The sequence below is a fragment of the Bos taurus genome, chromosome 26, assembly GCF_002263795.3.
Source record: "Bos taurus isolate L1 Dominette 01449 registration number 42190680 breed Hereford chromosome 26, ARS-UCD2.0, whole genome shotgun sequence".
In the NCBI taxonomy this organism is placed as follows: domain Eukaryota; kingdom Metazoa; phylum Chordata; class Mammalia; order Artiodactyla; family Bovidae; genus Bos; species Bos taurus.
In genome coordinates this window covers 17,132,848-17,156,694 of record NC_037353.1, presented here as the reverse complement: position 1 = coordinate 17,156,694, position 23,847 = coordinate 17,132,848, and the positions used below count along the sequence as shown (strand labels likewise).

The 23,847-nt window shown below is 40.2% G+C and overlaps 1 protein-coding gene across 3 annotated transcripts; it reads left to right on the top strand.

Annotated features, from left to right (window-relative positions):
- Positions 1-520: 520 nt before the first annotated feature.
- On the top strand, positions 521-22,834 carry TCTN3 (tectonic family member 3). 3 transcript variants are annotated; one of them, XR_003032759.2, is made up of 15 exons: positions 521-837; positions 984-1,107; positions 1,710-1,828; positions 5,418-5,545; positions 5,812-5,920; positions 6,001-6,116; positions 6,870-6,905; positions 7,436-7,516; positions 8,593-8,718; positions 9,579-9,686; positions 10,337-10,431; positions 10,722-10,875; positions 14,108-14,277; positions 15,077-15,214; positions 21,340-21,427. XR_003032759.2 is itself a non-coding variant. In XM_015460691.3 (14 exons), exons 1-14 carry the CDS (start codon positions 606-608, stop codon positions 21,571-21,573), a joined length of 1,800 nt encoding a protein of 599 aa, XP_015316177.2. In that variant the 5' UTR covers positions 521-605; the 3' UTR covers positions 21,574-22,834. The 3 variants fall into 3 exon arrangements, 2 of the variants coding, with proteins under 2 accessions (XP_015316177.2, XP_024841699.1); XM_015460691.3 differs by lacking the exon at positions 14,108-14,277 and having other exon boundaries at positions 21,340-22,834; XM_024985931.2 differs by lacking the exons at positions 6,870-6,905; positions 14,108-14,277 and having other exon boundaries at positions 21,340-22,834.
- Positions 22,835-23,847: the final 1,013 nt, after the last annotated feature.

Here is a 23,847-nt window from a genome sequence, read left to right as displayed (position 1 = left end):
TATTTTTTAAATTTAAAGAAAATGTTCTCAATGTTAAAACTGAAGGAGCTGAATCTTTCTAATATGTTTTTCCCAAAAATATTATAGATGAGATTTTTATTTTTTTTTTTAAGGTATGTGACCTTCAGTGTACTTTCTTCCTTGAGAATATCCTTTAGAAAAGGATTCTCAGCGTTAGAATCCGGAGTGGAAAAGATGCAATTCTAGTTTTAGCCTCTGGGGCTTCCTCTATCAAGGAAGGACTCGGCCCTCTTGGAGGCGAAGTCAGAGCCGCACGGGCTTTTGGCTGAACTCCTACTGCCACTCAGCGGAGAGAAGAGGCAAGGGCTCCTTCACCTGTCTGTCGGTTGCCAAGCGACGGAGACCTGGGAGGGCCTGGTCGCAGGAGGAGGGCACCGACTGAAAGATGCTTAGGATTTGTAACAGCGCCGGCTTCCATTGGCTGAAGAGTTCCCGGCCATCGCCCTGAGCCAATGGGTAGGCGCATATGGATGACGTTAGACGCCATGCGACTCCTCCCACTCACGTTCTAGCGACGCGTCTAGCGACCGCCGAAACCCACCTCAAACCCTTTGGGGCGGGTTGGGGGTGGTCTGTATTGCCCCATGTTTAGCTTGAAGCTCTCGCTACTGCAGGTGTTCTTCCTGATGGTCCCCGAGAGGGTCCTCTCTCAGCCCTCTCCGTCTCCGTCTAGGGCAATGCCCACCCATTCGGAGCTGGGGCCACGGACGCAGGGCGGGACCCTTCAATCCTCGGAGGTGCCTGGGATCTCTACGGCGGGTCCTACTGTCGTGACCTCCTCGACACCGGGGAATAAGACCGTGGACCTCTTCCCAGGTGAGGGGAAAGGATGTGGGGATGGAAACTAGCGACTTTGATCCAAGTGAGTTCCCATAAAGTAAGGAGTGGGGCTGTCGAAAGAACCTTGGAAGAGTTTAGGGATCCTCACCGCGCTCTCTGTGTTTTATGTTGTACTCTCATAGTCCTACCGATCTGTGTCTGTGACTTGACACCCGGTGCCTGCGATATAAATTGCTGCTGCGACAGTGACTGCTATCTTCTCCATCCGAGGACAGTTTTCTCCTTCTGCCTTCCAGGCAGCGTGAGGTGAGCTGCGATGTTCAGGTTGAATCCTAAAGGGGATTAAGTAATACTTGGAAGTAGGAAGAGTTTTGCCGTCGTGCCTCCCACCCCCACGTCCACTCCAAGGAATGGAACTCCCTTGGTTTTTCCCAGGAGCGCTGTCCCTCTTCTGATGCGCTAAAGCTGCTGCTGCTGCTGCTGCTAAGTCGCTTCAGTCGTGTCCGACTCTGTGCGACCCCATAGACGGTAGCCCACCAGGCTTCCCCGTCCCTGGGATTCTCCAGGCAAGAACACTGGAGTGGGTTGCCATTTCCTTCTCCAATGAATGAAAGTGAAAAGTGAAAGTGAAGTCGCTCAGTCGCGTCCGATTCTAGCGACACCATGGACTGCAGCCCACCAGGCTCCTCCGTCCATGGGATTTTCTAGGCAAAAGTACTGGAGTGGGGTGCCATTGTCTTCTCCCGATGCGCTAAAGCAGGGCTGCCCAATAGAACAGAACCTTCGTGTTGTCCCGTAGCTGCCCAAGGAGTCCTCTTTTTGGCATCTGACTGACAGAGGTGGGGCACCCTTCTTTGGATATAATCTTCCTTCTAAATGTACTTGTTCTTCCTCCTGTTTCCTTATAGGTCTGCAAGTTGGGTGTGTGTAGACAACTCTCTTATCTTCAGGAGTAATTCCCCATTTCCTTCGAGAGTTTTCATAGATTCAAATGGAATCAAGCAGTTTTGTGTCCATGTGAACAATTGTAAGTAGAAATATGCTGGCTATTTGTATTGCCTAATATTTTTTGAGAGTTAGCTCAGTCTCTGACTTTTTTCCTTTTCTTTGTTTTTTAAACCTTCCCTTCTCACCCCCTTGGATGTCTATCATCCTCCCTATCCTCTACCTGTCCCCCACTCTCTCTTTTTTCTCTTATTGGTGAACATTGGCAATCTCTTTTGCCCTATTGGCTGTGGATCAGAAAACCCATAGAGAACTTTAATTTTTGTCCATCCTCTTAGCTCAGATAATTACAGATAAACTATATCCCTGACTTGCTACAACCTCTATGAAGACACTCACTGAATTCCCAGTGCCTGACATAGGAGGCAACAAATAATATTTGAATGAATGTCTTTGACAGATGAGTCTGTATCAACCTTGTTTTTATTTCATGAGGCAACAGCATAGGGGAAAGAACATTCAACTTGGGTCTCAGCCCTCCATCTACTTACTGCTGCACAGACGTGGTGGGCTTTCCTGGTGGCTCAGCAATAAAGAATCTGCCTGTGATGCAGGAGCTGCAAGAGACCCAGGTTTGATCCCTGGATCAGGAAGATCCAATGGAGGAGGGCACGGCAACCCACTCCAGTATTCTTGCCTAGAGAATCCCACTGACAGAGGAGCCTGGAGGGCTATGGTCCATAGGGTCACAAAGAGTTGGACATGACTGAAGCAACTTAGCAGACATGCACACTTGAACAAATCCCTTAGCATTTCCAGGCTTATTTCTTCAACAGGAAAATGAGAAATATCACTAATCCTAAATGTGAAAGTGTTCAGTAACTGCAGAGTGTAATAAACATGAAAAGTGGTTGGTATTAAAGTTTTTAAATAGACTTAGAAATTTGCTGGTGATAACAATAACATTTCTAAAGATATACATTTGACATATCTTTTTAAAATTTATTGTCTAAGAAGAAAAATGATGTTCTTACATAAAAGACTTAAATGTCCCTTATACTCTGAAGTCAGCTTATCCTGGTTTCATCTCACTGTTAGAAAATAAACTGCAAAACTATATTTGTTTCCTAAAACAACCAGTTTTGGGTTTGGGGGATTTGAATTTGGAAGCAGTTATCAGGAGCCTTGCTGCCATTCAGGTTGTGAGAAGATAAAGGGAGCAAGGCAAATGCTCCATTTTAAAGTAAGTTTGCAGGACTTCCCTGGTGGTTCAGTGGTAGAAAGTCTGTGCTTCCAATGCAGGGACCCAGATTCGTTCCCTGGTGAGGAAATTAAGATCCTGCATGTCTTGAGGTGCGACCAAAAAAATTAAGGTATAAAATAAGGCTGCAGCTACACCGTACTTCCTAAATTTCCTATTACCTTCTACTTCCAGCCTTGTGAAAACGCTCAAGGGATATCGCAATAACATCCAAATTGGTGCGTCCTGCTTTTAATCCCCTCCTGCCTCCCATGCGATATTGCACAGTTTCCAGACCAATGTTTCTGTACTTTGTCTCCCCAACAACACCTGAGAGCCAGTCCCTTAGACATATAGAATACTTTGCATTGCTGTCATTTTATATGAATGTTGTGTCTCCCCAGGTAAATTGTCAGCACATAGAAAGGATGGACCATGAATTTGTCCACAGTGCTTAATATTTGCTGATAATGACCATCAGTAACAGACATTATTAGTCAGAGACTGTACAACATTGACCAAGTGGGGAAAACCCTAGACCAGGAATCAGAAGATCTCTGACCTACTCCTGGCTCTGTCAGATGGCTTTGTGGCCTTTTGAAACTCATTTACCTCTCAGGATCAGAATTTCCCAATGGGATTGGGCCACAGGACCTCTAGCCTCCCTCCACACCTGAAATTGTATCAGTCTAAGTCTAAATACCTTTAAGCCCTGTTATGTGTAATATTCCATATATGATGTTGGAAATTTTAGGCAAAAATTCTATTGCTATCCTCACCCATGCCCCTTAGGTGCATGATTCCTGCTTACCATCACTACCTCCAATATCCCTGCACTGAAGCGAGAGACAAAAGGTTAACTTTCTCTTACTCAGTTAAGCCATGAAAAAATGTCCAGATGGATATTTTCTATCTCAACTTTTTTTTTAGCTTAACTCTAACTTTTGTTCTTTCATTTGTAAAGATACATATAACTACATTTTTTTTTTTTTTTAGTGAGGTAAGTATTTCTTCCATGTGGTTTTCAGGGTATGAGTTCTGAAAGAAATAGTATATTAAACAGCTTCCGGAAGCTTCAAAATGTGAACATTTCAGATCAGAGATGGAAGATGATAGTCTGCAGACCAGGAACTTTAGCATCACCTGTTACAGAGCAAAGATTTTTCGATCTCTAATATGTACACACATCACCTGGGAGATCTTTTTGCTAACACGCACGTTCTGATTTAGTAGGTCTGGAGTGTGTCTTAAGATTCTGAATTTCTGACACTCTTCCAGGTTATGCTGGGGCTGCTAGTCTGTGCACTGGACTTTGAGTAATACAGACCTAGGAGATACACAGAAAGTGAGTAGTGTGAAAGGCCCCACAATTGAGAGTTTTCTTCATTTCCTGTTCCATCAGAAAGCTGAAAAGTCAAATGATTAGGACCCTATGATCACAGAGGATAAAGGTCAGGCTTATGTAATACGGCATCTTCATTAGCTTTTGGGGAGGCAGATCTTGATTTCCTTTTGAATCTGTTCAAATGACCATAATTATGAAGAATGAAAGAAACTAGTATGGACCATTGTCTGCTACATTCTTTGTTCAAGTTAGCAGAAAACTTGGACGGTAAAGCAGAGTGGTGTTCATCACAAGCCATGCTCTGGGCAGGGGACAATATCAGAGGCCTTTATCTGCATCTCTTTCCTGGTTCTGAAGTGCCATAAGAAGATGGCTGCAGATGTTTGGAAAGATTTATACATTGCTATAATATAAATTACAAAATTGTTACCAAAATACCCTTTGGGTGGGTATTTGAAAAACTTGAATGTAGAAATTATAATGTGAAAAGAATAAAAGATGACAAATCCATATATTTGAAAGATGGAAACTTTATTATGAGGACTAGTCAGTTGAAGTTTAGAGGAAACTGGAAGACTTGGAGAGGACAAGTCAGATATTGTCTCCAACTCTGCCATATTCCTATGGAAACAGTACCATTTTGTGTTTCTAGAGACTCACCTAGAATGGGACAGATGTGCACATTACCGAGACTCCTATTTTCATCACAGACTGCTAACCTTATATATTCCTGACATCAGAGGCTTGGAACTGACTGGCACTCTTTGGTCATATTCTTGTCTCAGATCTTAATAATAAACTATAAGGTGATAGAAATCAAAATCATTATTGTCTCTGAAGATGGCACATTGATTGGGAAACTTCTGGGGAAAATCTATAACTTAATCTGAGTAGTAATAAAAAAAAGTATATAAATGTTTAAAACTTCTTGAGTTTATGCTTAAGATTAGTGCACTTGCATACTTCACTGTGTATATCTTATGCCTGAATAAAAATATTTTTAAAGATTAGTTTCTTGGTATTCCAGATACATAAAAATGAACGATTTTCTTTTATCTAACCCACCTTTCTTTTAAAAAATTTTAGCAAGATTAAACTATCTCCAGAAGCTCCAAAAGGTCAATGCAACCAACTTCCAGGCCCTGGCTACAGAGTTTGGAGGTGAATCATTCACTTCAACATCCCAAACCCAATCACCACCATCTTTCTACAGGGTGAGCCTGGGGAAGGGGAGGGATTGTTTGGTTGGTTTTTCCTCTCATACTGACAACTGACCTAGTATCTCTGAGGTGCCCACCTCAAAGTTAAGGTAAGCCATTACCTTTACCTAGCCATTACCTAGGTAAGCCATTGTCAGCTGTCTTGGAGGGAAGTATTGTCCACTTTAACAAGCTACTGAGTTAACTTTTGTTTCTTATTCTTTTCTGGTGGAGTTCAGTCCAGTCTCACTGTGAATAAATTTCTGCTCTCCTTTGTTTAGGCTGGCGACCCCATTCTGACTTACTTCCCCAAGTGGTCTGTAATAAGCTTGCTGAGGCAGCCTGCAGGAGTTGGAGCTGGGGGACTCTGTGCTAAGAGCAATCCTGCAGGTGAGTCCAGAACACCAGGGCTACCCTTTTCGTTCAACTTAGAAGTAGGCTTTGTTATTTACCACTACCTTAATTCTAAGGTTTCCTGGAGAGTAAAAGTACAACCTGTGCTCGTTTCTTCAAGAATCTGGCAGATAGCTGTACCTCGGATCCTGCCCTCAATGCTGCCTCTTACTATAACTTCACAGTCTTGAAGGTGGGTGTCCCTTCTTTCCCCACTGTCACCACTGTGGACTTAAAAGTCACCATGCTTCCCACTTTTGGGTTGTGGGGAAAGCACTGAACTGGAAGTCAGAATGCCTACTGCTGCTAAGTTGCTTCAGTTGTGTCCGACTCTGTGCGACCCCGTAGACGGCAGCCCACCAGGCTCCCCTGTCCCTGGGATTCTCCAGGCAAGAATACTGGAGTGGGTTGCCATTTGCTTCTCCAATGCATGAAGGTGAAAAGTGAAAGTGAAGTGGCTCAGTCCTGTCCGACTCTGAGCGACCCCATGGACTGCAGCCTACTGGGCTCCTCCGTCCATGGGGTTTTCTAGGCAAGAGTACTGGAGTGGGGTGCCATCGCCTTCTAAGAGCTACGTAAAAGGCAGAAGGCCAAGAAGCCCTATCATCTGAAGAAAGATGAAAGAAGTAGGGTTAGGTAGCCAGGATGAAAGATTCTCACCCTCCCAGCTAATGGAATTCGCTAGGGGAGGTAGGAGAAGGGGACATCACTGTTTCACCAGAAGTTCCTGCTTTTGCTGTTTGTTAGAGCTCTGCTCAGAGGAGGTGGGCATCGCAGTCCATCTAGCCTCCCCTCAATCTGCTCCTGGCATTTTAGTGTAAGGAAGAATCAGGTAGAAAAAAAGAGTTGATTTTTTTTTTCCTCCCACAAATGTGAAACCACAAGCTCCCGGAGATTTTATGTAAGATACACGCACACTCATGTCCTTGCTGTTCTCTTATACCAGGTTCCAAGAGGTATGAGTGATCTGCAGAACATGGAGGTATGATGCTTTTTATCAGGAAAAAGAAAAAGAGAATATTTGATTCCGTTGCATCTGAGGCAGTTTCACTCTAGATTGTAATGGTAAAAGAGAATTATGTGTGATGTATCAAGCTGTTCAAGTATGAGTCTAAAACTGTCTGTGTGTTAATAAGTATCATATGAAGAGTTCATAAGTATTAGCTAAGTTTGAGAAACTTTGGATTAAATAAAGTTAAACCTTATATTTAGGATGGAGTTCTTAAAGTTTTTAATACACTAGAAAGCCTTCTCAGTCTCTAAGAGGGATGTGTCAGATACAGTATTTCTAAAACTTATTTGACCGAGGAGCCTTTGTTTTATATCTAATACAAGTAATGTTCCCCAAAATACATTTGGGAAGTGTTGAATAACAATGACTTTTGACCTGAAGTGGTAGACTGGCAGTGGAAGGAGAAAGGAAGGTGATTGTCAGAAAGGAAAAATACTCATTTCAGCATAATATATAAGCTAGAAGAGGAAATGCTTTCTTCTGCCTCTTTCCCGTTCCAGCTCCAGGTGCCTGTAACACCTGTCTCACAGGCTGGCTCTCCTGTGTTGGCTGGAAACACGTGTCAGAATGTTGTTGCCCAGGTAGGAGTGCTGACGTCAGATTCGGGACTAATGTATGTTGATCAGCATTACCAGAGGTGCTTCATCTTCCATTAAGTACCAGACCAACCCCACGTGAATTTTTGTGCATTATCTGAAATTTAACATGCCAAAAGCTGAGCCCATCACCTACCTCCCAGCGTGTTTCAGTCGTTGCCATCGTTACTGTCCTCTGTCATTTCGTGTCCAGAATATTAAGATTATTTATCATTCTTCTTTCTTTGCTCATGTGCAGTCTGTTTAGTTTTTACTGACCACACTTTCTTTTGTTGACAAAATCAGTATCACCTGAAAGTCTGAAATAGACTTGTCAACTTCTTTTCCTCTATTCTCTCTGTTCTAAGCAACAAACAAAAGTAAGAATTATTGGAAAGCATCATTTTAAAACCTATGCTCAGAAATCTAAGGTTACCTTTACCTTTTTATGACTTCCATCTCCAGCTACTATCTTAACTCATCCTCAGACATGGTGAAAGCAAAGTAAACCAGATTTCCATTCCATGTTCACTTCTGCCTGTGCTCCTACTCACTTTCTCTGCATGCAATCAAAATTTATGTTTCGTCCCTTTCAATTCTTATCATAAATTCACCTCTCCCATGAACTCTTTCAAAGAGCTCTATTCAATTTCTTTTTTCATGTGTAGATATAATATGAAGTCAACTTTTATCTTTTCATAGTATTTGTATTTGGCATTTTTAAGATAACACTTTTAGTCTCCCTTATCCAGTTATTTTTTAAATTTAGATATAATTGATATATAAATTATATTAGTTTTAGGTGTACAGCATAATGATTTGATACATGTATATACTGTGAAACAATTACCACAATAAATTAGCATTCATCACCACACATAGTTACAATTTTTTTCTTGTGATGAAGACTTTTAAAATCTGCTATCTTAGCAACTTGCAAATACACAATGCAGTATTGTCAACTATAGTCACCATTCTGCCTTATTCAGTTATAGGAAAACCCTTAAAGACAAGAAATCTGTCCTAAACATAATTGGCCCACAAAATATTTTTTATTAATTGATTCTACTTTTGTGTTTCAGGTCATCTATGAGATAGAGACCAATGGGACTTTTGGAATCCAGAAAGTCTCCGTCAGTTTTGGACAAACGAACCTAACTGTTGAGCCACGCACTTCATTACAGCAAGATTTCATCATTCACTTCAGGGTTAGGGTTCTTCTCTTATAGGGGACCAAGAAGAAAGAAATACCGGGTTAGAAATAGTTCCCCTGCTTCTGTAATACATGTAAGATAGAATAAGAATATGAAGGCCTAGTTCAGTCTGTCAACCGAAGTCTCAACATTTAATATTCTGTAATTTAACTTCGAGTGATAAGGATTCAGCAAGGTTTATTCATTAACATATTCCCCCAGCAAAGCAGGACTTCACGCACAAAGCCAAACACTTTTTTTAAATCGTCATTTTGAATCATAAACTTAGCTAACATCCCACACAAATTCTTTAACTAGCTTTTTTCATGTTTCTGGGCATTCAGCATTTTATTCATGTCCGGCTTAAGTTTCTAGTCTTGATCACCACCTTTTGACTTTCTTCTACTTTCTTTCCTTTTGAACATAGCAGAGTCCAGTTTCTTCTCAACTCTACCCTCAAGTGATTCACTAAATCCCATGTCACTCAGAGTATTCATCTGTGGAACATCTATAGTTAATTAAAATATAGTTCTAAATTACATTTAAACTCCTCTGATTCTAGCTACACTGAACATAGCCCTGAGTTAATAGTAATTTTGGAAAACAGGATTGAGAGATCTTTGATAGATCTTTAGTTGCAATCTTTAGTAGAAGGAGTGTTCAGATGGATATGAATAAGGATTTATTTTAGTGAATTAAAAAAAGTAAAAGATGCTGGAGGAGCAATTTTTGCAAAATGCTACACTGTGGAAGGAAGCCAGATTGTTCAGTGCAGCTAACCTGCAGCATTGCCTTAAGGAAGGGCATGAGGCCACACCGGAAAAGTGAGTGAGCATGACTTTCTCCATACTGACTTTCCTTCACTCTTTCTGCAGGCTTTCCAACAGAGCACAGCTGCGTCTCTTACTGGGTCTAGAAGTGGGAATCCTGGGTATATTGTCGGAAAGCCACTCCTGGTTCTAACTGGTGATATGAGACACTCAGTATCCTTTTTGGGTATCTGGGTGGCCTACTACAGCCTAATGACAAAAGCTTTAGTTACTGATCTTTTGGATTTTCCAATTCTGTCATTCCCCATTTTTTAGGTAGTGAGGATTTCCTTTGTTGTTGTTTAGTCGCTGTATCTGACTCTGCAGACCCCATGGACTATAGCCTGCCAGGCTCCTCTCTCTGTCCATGGGATTTTCCAGGCAAGAATACTTGAGTGGGTTGCTATTTTCTTCCCCTGGGGATTTTTCCGACCCAGGGATCAAACCCATGTCTCCTGCATTGGCAGACAGATTCTTTACCACTGAGCCACTAGGGAATCCCCAAGGACTTCCTTTACCAAACTATTAATATATTATGTTCTCAAACACAGATGGTATCAAAGGCTTTCGAAGTTATATTAGACTGGCTGAAGGTGAGGATCCTGACTGAATTGTTTATTTTAATGAGATATTTAAGGTATATGGTCATTTTTGGAAAAACAATAATTCTCTGTTTTCATTGCCAGAGGGAAGCAAAAATGTAACTTGAATAATATCATGATGTTAGTAAAGTACCAATAGTGTTAAGCAAATATTAAGCATACATTTTCCAATCGGCCTACTTTTTCTTTTATGATCTCCTTGACCATCACTTTCCACCTCAGATGACCCTCTTACAGAGCCAGGGTGATGGAACTTGCTCTATTAAGAGACATGAAGTACAATTTGGAGTGAATGCAATATCTGGATGCAAGCTCAGGTAATACTTTGCTTCCACATCATTTCTAACAAATTTGTCTCTACCTGTAGGGAATATGTGATGTGGCAACTTTTATATTTTGAATTAGAGTTCAGAGAATGTTAGGAATAGTCTTGAAATAATATTGCTATATTGCTAAGAGGGGTTTTTTTTTTTTTTTTCTTTTTTTGAGTCTTTTATACCTGTGAAGGATTGTTTCCCACAATTTATTTTTTGGTATTATTTCTGATGTTTGAATGAATTAATTATGATGTCAGCGCTGGACTCGACTCCGTGGTGTTTCATTTCAGGCTGAAAAGGGTGGACTGCAGCCACTTGCAGCAGGAGCTTTATCAGGCTCTCCATGGAAGTCCCAGACCAGAGCACATTGCCATCTTTGGAAATGCTGACCCAGCCCAGAAGGGAGAGTGGACCCGGATCCTCAGCAGGAACTACAGTGTTTCAGTAAGGAAAGAAATACACATTCTGACAAAAGCTTACTTTCCTCCTTTATTTATTAAGATTAAAACCAGACCTGTTTCCATAGTTGGTTTGGTTGTCACAGAAGAAAGATAATGTGGTTGTCCTAAAAGAAAGACTGTAAGAAATCATGGCCATCTGAAGTCATAATTTCAGGTCAGGTATATATATATAACTTTCCTTACTTAGAGAAAAATCTCAAGGTAGAAGGTTTAGAGAATAGTATTAAGAAAAAATAAAAACCTCAATACCCACTACCCCTGACGAAATATCATTCAGCTCTTTTCTGTTTTTATTCTTTCTGGTGGCCACGACATCAGTGCTTAGCCGGTGTACCTCTTGATTCCAGTCTAAGTGAAATAGCGAAATCTGTGTGTCAGAGTAAAAGAAAGAAATCTACTTCCTCTTTTGCCCCCTCTAGCCTGGAGAATTCCATAGACTGTATAGCCCATTAGGTCACAAAGAGTCAGACAGGACTGAGTGACTTTCACTTTCACTGTCCCTCCTGGCTTTAATCAACTGTATCTTTATTTCCTTTCACTTAAGCTTTTTATTTCTTGTGTAAGTAATACATACGCTTGGCTCAAAATTCCAAAAGTACAAAAATGAAGCTCTTTCTCAGACAGCTCTTCCCTTCCACAGAGGCTGAGTTATTACTTTCTTTCCTTCCAGAGATATTACATGCTTACACAAGTAAATACTCATATTTTTTTAATCCAAATGATATAAGATCATAAATACTGCTCTGCACTTTGCTTTTTTCTCTTGATCTTGAGAGTTTGTTCCATATCAGTATATAATAAGCTTCCTCATCCTTTGCATGGTATAGTTGCATTTTATTCCATTATATGGATAAACCATAAATTATTTAGGCAGAACATTCAGGTTGTTTTCAGCCTTTTGCTGTTATACACAGTGTGGCATTTTATAACCTGGTTCAGGCACAATTTTGTACATGTGAAAATAAGCCTATATGAAAAATCTTAGAAGTAGAATTGCTAGATCCAAAGGTATATGCATCTAAATTTTTAATAAATATTGCAAATTTATTTCCCATACAGGTTGTACCTATTTACAAGCCCCACCATCCATCTATGGGATGGCTTATTACCCATACCCTCAATACTAGGTTATCAAGCTTTTAATCTTTGCTTATCTGATAAGTGAAAAATAGTATCCCAATGTAGTTTTCTTTTTCTCCTACTATGAGTAAGGTTGAGTATCTTGACATACAGTTGAATAATTCTTATTTTCTTCACTATGATTTGTTTATATCTCTTGCCCATTTTTATTGAATTACTAGCCATATGACTTGTAGAAAATCTTTGAGTATGTGAGAAATTGTCTCTTTTCTGTTATCTGATTTATAGACATTATTTCTCAGTTTGTCATTTGTCTTTTGACTTTGTTTATGGTTTTTATGCCATACAGAAATTGATTTTTATATTGTGAGATTTATCAGTCTTTTTTTCAACTCTTGAATTTTGGTTCAGACTTTGAAAGGCCTTTCCTCTTAGATTTTATTTTTAAAGTGCCCCCTTTCCCTTTCTCAGCACTATTATGACTTTATTCCTGTATACTTCTTTCCTTTTAGTGAGACTTGGGGGATACGTAGATGCATGTAGATACATGTACTTGATCCAAGTACATTTTATTCCATTATATGGATAAACCATAAATTAATTTATTTAGGCAGAACATTAGGCAAAGCCTAGATTATTAGGCAAATAGATAATTAGGCCTAGATAATTAGGCAAAGCCTAGATTATTGTATCAGTCATTTGATCCAGTCTTTGGACAACTGTAGTCAAATTAAGTTTTCTTAAACCTTATAAAGCCATACCTAGGGACCATGGTTTGGGGTGATACATAGCTGAGTATTAAGAAATGGTTAGTGACCAGGACTGAGATTATAGCGGAATTTACTCTTTATGATTCTTAAACCTACTATTTACATTTTTAAATCACATTTTTGTAGAATATTTGATAACATGGAAAAATTTTCCTAATATAGATAGAAAAAATGAAAGGGAAAGTGTTCTAAAATATTTGGAACAAACACATGAAAAGGTCATTAGTTAGTCAATATCATTAGCCATTAAGGAAATGCAAAACCACAAGGACATACCAATTTATACCCACTGGGATGGCTATAATTTTAAAAATGGATAAAAACAAGAGTTGGCAGCAATGTGGAGAAATTGGAACCCTCAGACATTGCTGGTGGGACTACAAAATAGTAGAGCCAATTTGAAGAGTTTGACAGTTCCTGAATAAATTGAATGTAAACATGGTCTGTCTTCCCCGTTCCTAGTTTAGACATGTTATTGCCTATGTCTGCTGCTGCTGCTGCTAAGTCACTTTAGTCGTGTCCGACTGTGTGACCCCACAGACGGCAGCCCACCAGGCTCCCCTGTCCCTGGGATTCTCCAGGCAAGAACACTGGAGTGGGTTACCATTTCCTTCTCCAATGCAGGAAAGTGAAAAGTGAAAGTGAAGTCACTCAGTCATGCCCGACTCTTCGCGACCCCATGGACTGCAGCCCACCAGGCCCCTCCGTCCATGGGATTTTCCAGGCAAGAGTACTGGAGTGGGGTGCCAAGTCTTACTATAAATAAAAAGTGTGAAGTCAGAAAAGCAAGGCATATTTGAGGATAGTTTGTTTTGCTAAGTTATCATAACTTCCTGATTTATGTCCTCACTTCCACCAGTCCTTCCTGCATCTTAGAATTAATTGTCCTGGAGTCAGACTGCTTAGTTGGGCTTCATAATCTAACCCTGAAACATCCTTCCTTAATCTTTCCACTGTTTGTGCATTCAGATCCATTGCTTCAGTCAAGTGGTCAGCTCGGGGCCAGTGCCTCACACATGCCTGGCACATAGGAGACCGTAACAACTGTACTTAATCAGTAACTGCCCCTCAACGGCATCATGTGCTATTCTAGTTGCATACCATTTATGTGCCATCTCTCTACCTAAATTTTCCTTTAAACACCATTTCCTCCATCACACATTACTCATCCCGGTTCTATGAAGCCATCCTCAACCAGAAATGGCTGCTGCTTCTGGCATTCCACAATAGTGACTCCACCACTCACTGGGCACTTCTTATAACCCTTGTACATGGGCTTATTTATGTTTTATTTATCTCTATGTTAGTATTTCCATTTTATTTTCTATTTTAGTTTTTCCATTTTAGAATATTATCTTTTTTAAGATCATGGACAATAATAACCTCGGATATGCAGATGACACCACCCTTTTGGCAGAAAGCGAAGAAGAACTAAAGAGCCTTTTGATGAAAGTGAAAAAGGAGAGTGAAAAAGCTGGCTTAAAACTCAATATTCAAAAAACTAAGATCGTGGCATCCGGTCCCATCACTTCATGGTAAATAGATGATGAAACAATGGAAACAGTGAGACACTTTATTTTTTGGGCACCAAAATCACTGCAGATGGTGACTGTAGCCATGAAATTAAGACACTTGCTCCTTGGAAGAAAAGCTATGACCAACTTAAAGAGCATATTAAAAAGCAGAGACATTACTTTATCAACAAAGGTCTGTCTAGTCAAAGCTATGGTTTTTCCAGTAGTCATGTATGGATATGAGAGCTGGACCATAGAGAAAGCTGAGTGCTGAAGAATTGATGTTTTTGAAGTGTGGTGTTGGGGAAGACTCTTGAGAGTCCCTTGGACTACAAGGAGATCCAACCAGTCCATCCTGGTTGGAAATCAGTCCTGAATATTCACTGGAAGGACTGATGCTGAAGCTGAAACTCCCAATACTTTGGCCACCTAATGCAAAGAACTGACTCATTGGAAAAGACCCTGATGCTGGGAAAGATTGAAGGTGGGAGGAGAAGGGGACAACAGAGGATGAGATGGTTTGATGGTATCACCTACCTGATGGACATGAATTTGAGCAAGCTCCAGGAGATGGTGATGGACAGGGAGGCCTGTTGTACTACAGTCCATGATGTGGCAAAGAGTCAGACATGACTGAGCAACTGAACTGAACAATAATACGACCTCTTATGAACTTCTGTGTCCTTTCCCTAAGCCACATTGTCTTCTCTGTTATTGTGTAATGTTTAAGAAACAACAGCTACTTAATGCATGATAAATATTAATAACTACAGGCAACCATCAGCAATTACCCATCAAGTGCTTCTTTACTCTCCTGCAGGCTATGCACTGTACTTCCTGCTGTGTCATACCAGTTTCCCTGGAGATCCAGATACTGTGGGCATATATAGGCCTCCAGTCCAACCCACAAGCTCATGTGTCAGGAGCCCGATTTCTATACCAACTCCAGTCCATACAGGTAAGCCTTGCAAAGCCTAGATTATTATATCAGTCATTTGATGACCAGTTAATTTTTTAACTTCCTGAAAGTCAGTTTATGCTACCAGCCAAAATTCTAATGTTTGGTCAGAATGAGCTGAAACAATTAACTTTCAAGTAGATCCTCCCTAACTGGTTACTGAAATTAACATGTTTTCATGGTAAATTCAGTCTATATTTTTTCCCTGTGTTTTTTTAAATTTCATGACTACAGTATAGGTTACTTTGTTTTAAATTATCATACTATAATTACTATACAGTTTGAGTCAACCACAGAAAAGATATTCTATGACATTCTATGTATTCAGTGACAGTCACACATTTGTTAGTCTCTGGCCAATTGGTTGCTGTTAAAGTTACTACTGTGGCTAGTTTGTAATCATCAATTCTTGGCTGATTGCACTCCATTAAAATAAATAATTTTAATATGTAGTAAACATATACCTGCTGTTTAAGATGTACCATAGGACAGTTTTAGCAACTGCCTACAGCTATGGGAAGTTCAAAAATAAAATGATTAGGTCCTGGTGAACTTCATGTATGAACTGATATGCCAGATTATTATTTTTTAATGGAAATTAAAACTAATTGAAATTGTTACCTGTAAGTCATTGATTTTACCTCCCAGAAAAGAAAGAAACTAGAGACTACATTTAAGTCAGAAGTAAAATACCTTTAGCTCTTCCCTCACACAAGTTGAGCACCTTAGCTCTTTATGCCTATAAATGTGTTCAAACTCGTTACCAGAAACTGTGTTAATACGAACATTCCATTCTTTCTGTGTTGGCTTACTGAATAAAACAGAACTCTTTCTGTAAGATTCATTTAACCTGTTACAGATATGGCACTGAATCTATTGTTTTATATTTATGAACTGTATCTTTATTCATGAATACCTGTGTAGTTTGGGAATATACCTACAGGATTGTTCTTTTTATTTTCCTGAATCTCTGGTTCTCTTAGGCATTGAAGCTACCCAGTGCCTCTGTCTTTTCCAGGTATTTTTAATCATTGTATTTTTCTAGTATTTAATAGAGGTTAGCTTTTCAGGTTGGAGAAGGCAATGGCAACCTACTCCAGTACTCTTGCCTGGAAAATCCCATGGGCGGAGGAGCCTGGTGGGCTGCAATCCATGGGGTTGCCAAGAGTTGGACAAGACTGAGCGACTTCACTTTCACTTTTCACTTTCATGCATTGGAGAAGGAAGTGACAACCCACTCCAGTGTTCTTGCCTGGAGAATCCTGGGGACAGGGGAGCCTGGTGGGCTGCCACCTACCGGGTTGCACAGAATCAGACACGACTGAAGTGACTTAGCAGCAGCTTTTCAGGTTAGTCTGTCCCCTCTACAAAATCACACTTACAGTCATTCACATCTAACTGTCCTAAGTGGTTAACAGCTGAGAATTTCAGTTGTGCTTTATTTGTGTATAACTGAAGACACAATTTCTATTCTAGTGATGGAGCAAAAATTAACTCTGTTGAATTTATTAATACTGAGGGGTGATTTGGGATATGCCAAATCATGTGCCCTTACTTAGTGTGATTTAAATGATTTGCAAAGGTAGTTTTGACTATACAAAAATGTTCACTTGAGAAGCTCGCTTCCATGAAAGATACTATGCCCTTGTAAAAGTAAAAGGAGTTATGAATCAATAGTGTCATATCACAAAAAGTTCAGTTCAGTTCAGTTGCTCAGTCGTGTCCGACTCTTTGCAACCCCATGAATCACAGCATGCCAGGCCTCCCTGTCTATCACCAACTCCCGGAGTTCACCCAAACTCATGTGCATCAAATCCAGCCATCTCATCCTCTGTCGTCCCCTTCTCCTCCTGCCCCCAATCCTTTCCAGCATCAGGGTCTTTTCCAATGAGTCAACTCTTCTCATGAGGTGGCCAAAGTATTGGAGTTTCAGCCTCAGCATCAGTCCTTCCAATAGCAAATGCAAATAATTCTATAATAGACAGTTTTATCATCTGTATTGAAATTTTTTTACTGCAGTCTTGAATGGAAATTTTCTCCTGAAGTCACATAAGTACTCATTTTTTCTTTATATGTTTATACTGATTATTTGTCCTTAATTTTAAATCACTTCCCTTTATCCACACAGGCCTGTCTCTCAGGACTTCCTGTGCAATTTTTTCTCATTAGGCAAGAGCCTATTCAAAGAAAACTAGTATACATGTTCCAAAGTGTCTAAAGTAATAAAAGGAGGAGCTAATTAAGGAGACATTTTGCTGAAGGTATATCTTCTGCAGTTCTTCTCCTTACCCCATGGGCCATCCTTTGAAAGTTTGTAGTTGACAGTGGTCTCACCCAGGCTGTGTCAGTCAGCATAGTGTGTCTGAATGATGGCATAAAACTAAAGCTGAGTAGCAGACAAGCAGCCTGTAGCCTGTTTAGCCTGTGGACTTGTTTGATTTGCAAAGCATTTTGTTTTTTAAAATTTGTGTCAGCATTTAAAAATCAAGAAATTTTACCTTGACATCCAGATCTCTGACTTGTCTTGAAAATCTGGTGATAAGAGATCCTACACTCCTTCATGGCATAAAATCTACCACCAATTGGTGAAAGTGAAGGTTACTCAGTTGTGTCTGACTCTTTGCAACACCATGGACTATACAATCCATGGAATTCTCCAGGCCAGAATACTAGAGAGAGTAGCCTTTCCCTTCTCCTGGAGATCTTCCCAACCCAGGGATCGAACCCAGGTCTCCCACATTGCAGGCAGATGCTTTACCAGCTGAGCCACAAGGGAAGCAAGAATATTGGAGTGGGTAACCTATCCCTTCTCCAGTGGATCTTCCTAACCCAGGAATTGAACCAGGGGCCCCTGCATTGCAGGTAGATTCTTTACCAACTGAGCTATCAGGGAAGCCATACTGAATGGTGATTGCCACTAATAAAATACCTCCTTCACACAGCCTGCAGCTACCCACCCTTACCTGCCCCACTTCTCTCATTTAGGTTATCTGCTTAGCCTGGTAGGATATTTATGTTTCTACACCTTGAAGTGAAGGCTGTCTGAAGTTTGAACTGAACTGTCAAAATGACTTTTCATTGTATAAATGTAGCTTTAGAAACACTTTAAATTCCTCTCACTACAAAAAGTAAAATAGCAACATTTTTGGAATGTTCCCAAGAACAAACTACAAAATAAAGAGGAATTTAAGCAAAACATTGTGTAGACTTACATCTTCTTGTCTGATAATAATAATAGAAAAACATCCATTGAACATTTACTATATGACAGGCACTGGTAATATCTTTTATAAGTATTTTTTAAATAAGTATTGAATTATCGCAACAAACCCATTAAGTAAATACAGTTTATTACATGGTACTCTGCTGTTTATGTTTTTGTACTAATTGGGCCTTTACAAGATTATAGGACTGCCAGATGTCAGTAGCTTTTTGTCTTTTTGTTGGGACTATTACTTTTCTAAAGAAAAAAAAAAACAACAAAACAACCCTGCTGGCTCCTAACTAAAGGGTATGTGGTAAGAGCATCTCTCAGCACTTTGAAGCCAGACTGGGGCAACGTATTTCATTATGCAGAGTAATTTCCCTATTTTGGGTTCCATACTTCACTCTGTCCTTTCTATATACCTTGAAATCCAGAATTTCTCTGGTTTAAATTTTCCAGTCTCTCGTTGAAACAGGGAAAGGGTGGTTGTCTGATTTCATTGAGGAGGATATCACTCAGTAACCATGTTCTGTCCCTGCCTCATCCCTACCTCCCTGTTATCTCCTATTACTGAGTCAGGGTTCTACAGAGATCCTCTTCTAGTTTCTGAAGGCTTTTAGGTTTGGCCTTCTAACCCTCTGTGAAACCTTGCTTCCATCTATTTTCTGTATTCATGTATTATGTTCTCTCTCCATTTCAATGAAGATGGAGTTTTGTATTTGTTTCTTATTAGAGTGGTTTTAGGATATATAGAAAGAAGATATGCCTTTACATTGCCATCCTAAAATCAAGTCTAGTAGTAGCTCTTGATGAGCCTATATCCTCAGTGAATCTGAAAAAAACAACCCAATTCAAAGAACTTTTACAAAAAACATGCAGGATTTCCCAGCTGTGAAACACCACTGTAGACTTAAATATATATTCAAGTGGATGGCTTCCCTGATAGCTCAGTTGGTAAAGAATCCACCAGTTTGATTCCTGGGTAGGGAAGATCCACTGGAAAAGGGACAGGCTACCCACTTCAGTATTCTTGGGCTTCCCTTGTGGCTCAGCTGGTAAAGAATCCACCTGCAATGCAGGAGACCTGGGTTCGATCCCTGGGTTGGGAAGATCCCCTGGAGAAGGGAAAGACTATCCACTCCTGTATTCTGGCCTAGAGAATGCTGTGGACAGTCCATGGGGTTGCAAGAGTCAGACATGACTGAGCAACTTTCACTTTCATACATGAAACTAAAAGTTGCTTTCTTGGGCTCATAGCTATCTTAAAGGTCTGTTCTCAATATAGAATGACCTCAAGTTCATAGAATGACCAAAAGTTCCCTGATTTGGGAGTTTGCAGAGCTAATGACACTTTTCCCTACCTGAGTTTGAAATCAATTAAAAAGAGTCAGATGAAGATCACAATTCCAGCTTTATCACTAATAAACGCTAGGCAGGTGGTTATGACTTGAGTGTGCAGCAGGGAGCTTCCTAATGTACAACTGCACTCTTCCATTATGAGTTCAGTACCCCAGTTTTAACCACAATTCCTCCTGCTTGTGAGCAGTTTAAAACTTGCCCTCCCCCAAAGGCTCTGAAATGAGTCAGAACAACACATTAATTAAATCAACTCTTAGGTAACACTGAACACAAGGCTGAAAATCCATTCTCTATTCTATTTTCCATCCTAAAGTATTTCTAGCCATCCCAGCTTATATAGCTCATCAGGCATTCTGCAGTGAGGTTAAATAACAGTATTAACATATTTCAGTAATGTCAACTGCAAAAGATTTGCTCCAAAAATTGAATACATCCTCTCCCCATTATGAAGTTCCTAGGGAAAAATTAAAGTCCGAACAGGAAATCCTTTTGTAAGTTACAGTCTAAAGAAAGGTTATTGCTTATTCTTCAGTAATAAACTCCTCCCCGTTTTTTTTAATCTGGTTAGTCTCAGCCAGTCTTGGCTGGAATCAGGGAACCCTGGCATCTTCAGCCTAAGCTGGCTGTACTTAGAATGCATGTGGGGCTTTCACAGCCACAGAAGTTACATTAATTGTATACCAAGCCCTGCATGAACATCACTGTTTAAAAAAAAAGTCCAGAGAGTTAGTATGACATGCAAAATTATCACAGCACTGGCCCCACATTCATTTTAAAAATATCAATAGAAGGGTTATACCAAGCAAAATTATGTTCCTAGAACCTGACATTTACTGTTGCCAAAGGCCAAAGCCGAGATAATATGTGGCATCAGAGTGAAGACAGAAACAAGATAGTTACTTACTGTCAAATTATAATCAAAAGTTTGCCTGGTGAACAGAGTTGGAACAAAGGGAATTAATTCAGTTTAGACAAACATGATTCTAGTCATCAGGCTGCAACCATATCTACCCAAAGCTACATGAGTCAGCTTGACAAGGTCCCTTTTCTTGGGAGCATCGTTTTCATTTGACTTGAATTGGTGGGTGATTAGGAGGATCCTTTCTAACCCTGAGATTCTGTGAATCTTGATTTTTTTTTTTTAAATCTACATTGCTGAAGTTCTTTGCCTTTTCCATGAAGTTTCATGTTTCTTCTTGCAACTGAAGAAGGAAGAAAATTGCTACTACTACATACACTAGTACATGTATACTGTTTCAGAGCCTGGAGCCATTTGGGACATTGTAAGGTAGAGCTGCTAAACGCGTAACAGGAGCAGTGGCTTCTCTGTTATCAGGCCAGCTCCCCAGCTAGGGGAAGCTGGAGTTAGTCTTTTGGTAGGTGTAAGTGTTCACAGTTTTGGTCCAACTGTTGCTAAGTAAGTAATTTCCTGTGTCTCAGAAAGTGAACTGCATAGCAGTCTGTTATGGTCTTTATTCAGGGTAGTAATAATAACATTCAAATTGGAGGGCTGTTTGAATGGGTGCCAAGCACTGACCTGTCATGGACATTCTTCTTGCAGGATTCCCAGCCCAAAACAGAAGTACCTTTGAAAACTGTGGTGACCTTTGTGGACATTACCCAGAAGCCAGAGCCTCCAAGAGGCCAACCCAGAATGGACTGGAAATATCCATTCGACTTCTTTTTTCCCTTCAAAATGGCATTTAGCAGAGGAGAAGGCTCTCAAAAAGGCTCCATCTTTCCCATTATTATCCTGTGTCTCCTATTGCTTGGAGTTCTCAACCATAGAGACTAAGTGAAGAAAGGAGAAGAATCAGATTTCAGTTTTCCCCATGGGAAGTTCTGAGGCAGCCTACTTATTTTGGCTAAACAGATCCTCACCTACTCATGACCAGAGGACAGCATTTAGGAAAACAGAGGACCTATCTGAAGGAGTAGAAGGAGGCCATATGGCAACTTTATGTTTAATTTACTGAGAAACTGCCACACTACTTTCCAGAGTGGCTGTGCCACAAGCAGTATATGAGGCTTCCAGCTGCTCCACATCCTTTTGCTATTGTTTTTATTTTAGCCATCCTGGATAATGGATGTAAAATGGTCTCATTGTGATCTATCATACCTTTTTAAACTATAGTATATGAGATCTGTCAACTAAAAAAAGATTTACAACTTTAGAGTTGTGAGTTAAGTTTTATTTGGGGCAAAATGAGGACTGCAGCCGGAGAGGCAGCATCTCAGATAGCTCTGAGAGACTGCTCCAAAGTGGCAGTGGGAAAAAGAAATATATAAGGTTTTGGTGAAGGGGGAGTTCAATACCATAAAGTGAAGTCGCTCAGTCGTGTCCAACTCTTAGCAACCCCATGGACTGCAGCCTACCAGGCTCCGCCGTCCATGGGATTTTCCAGGCAAGAATACTGGAGTGGGGTGCCATTGTCTTCTCCATTCAATATGTATCAAAAGCCTTAAAAATGTTCATAAACTTTAACCCAACAATTCCACTTATTAAACATTATGGGGTGGGGGGATGTCCCAACAATAAAGTGGAAAGTGGAGTCGCTCAGTCGGGATTAGTTAAATCAACTATGATGCAACCATAGATTGAAATGTTGTACAACCACTGAAAATTGAGTTAAAATGAAGTCGCTCAGTTGTGCCCTACTCTTTGCGACCCCGTGGACTGTAGCCTACCAGGCTCCTCCATCCGTGAGATTCTCCAGGCAAGAGTACTGGAGTGGGCTGCCATTTCCTTCTCCAGGGGATCTTCCCCACCCAGGGATCGAACCCGGGTCTCCCACATTGCAGGCAGACACTTTACCATCTGAGTAGACCAGTCCTTATTGCCATATGAAAATACTCATGATCTATTTTTAGTGAATAAAATAGGCCATGAAATAGTACATATACTTTACGGTCCTAATTTTGTAAAACAAAAATATTTATACATATGTACTTAGACAAACAAAAGTCTGAAAGACTAGCATGTTTAAAATGGGAATCTCTCTTAATAAGCATTTCTGATATTTATGATCAGAAAATAAAACTGTATTTTAAAGAAAGGAATTTGCTCTCTGGAAAAAAAACCCTCCCTGTTTATCATATATAGGGTTTCTTATTTATGAATAACTTCCCATTTCTGTTGATGTATTTGTTTGCTTGACATTTAAGCTTGTCTTTTAAAGCAGGAGTTCCCAAAAGTAGTCACATCAAAATCTGGGGTTCTTTAAAAATGTTGATTCCTAGGCCCTGTATCTAGAGATTCTAATTCACCTGCTAGAAGAATCTGTATCTTTTTAAAAGGCTTTCTGGTGCTTCTGATGTTCAGCCTGGTTTGTGAAACTACAAAGGATATTCCATAGTCTGGCCGAAACTGGTTTAAGTGTTTGTCCTAACATTGCCAGCTCGTATAACATGTCTGCTGGCCTAGCCTACTCCCTTTTCTCTGAGAATCCCCCATCACATAGAGCTCTGCTGTGTTTGAGTTATCTGCATGACCCCTCCTCTCCCTGCCACAGCTGACTAGACCAAAAATGGGAGACCTGGGGCAACTTAGGCCAGTAAGGTTTTCTCTCGAGGAATATGAATCTGGGACCAAGCCTAAAAGTCAGTGGGGAATAGGCACTGAAGATATTTTAGGGCTGAGGAAGCCATTTTTAACCAATGTTCACTAGGGAAGAGTGTATCTTAAAAAGAGAAAAAAAGAGGCAGATGTGCAGATATAAATGTAAAGAAGAAACCCAGAGATAGGGGAGAGTCTTGATTCCCAGATTCTAGTTCCTTGTATCCACCTCTTAAGAGATCCAATTTTACCTCCTGCTTTTGGAAACTACTCTCTCCAGTAAATTGTTTTGTTTGAATAAGTTTCTGTTACAAGTAAAGAGCATGAGACTAAGATAGCTTTAACCTAGTACTCTCTGGCATGTGAAGAAGCAGTCCTCAACCCTGCCTTCTTATACTTGGGTTCTAAATAAGCCACTTCCTATGTAACTTTCTGGTCATATCTAGCCATATTTCCACTTGCTGAGACAAAAATCCCTCCAATTAAAAGAGAATCTTTTTTTAATTTAAGTCA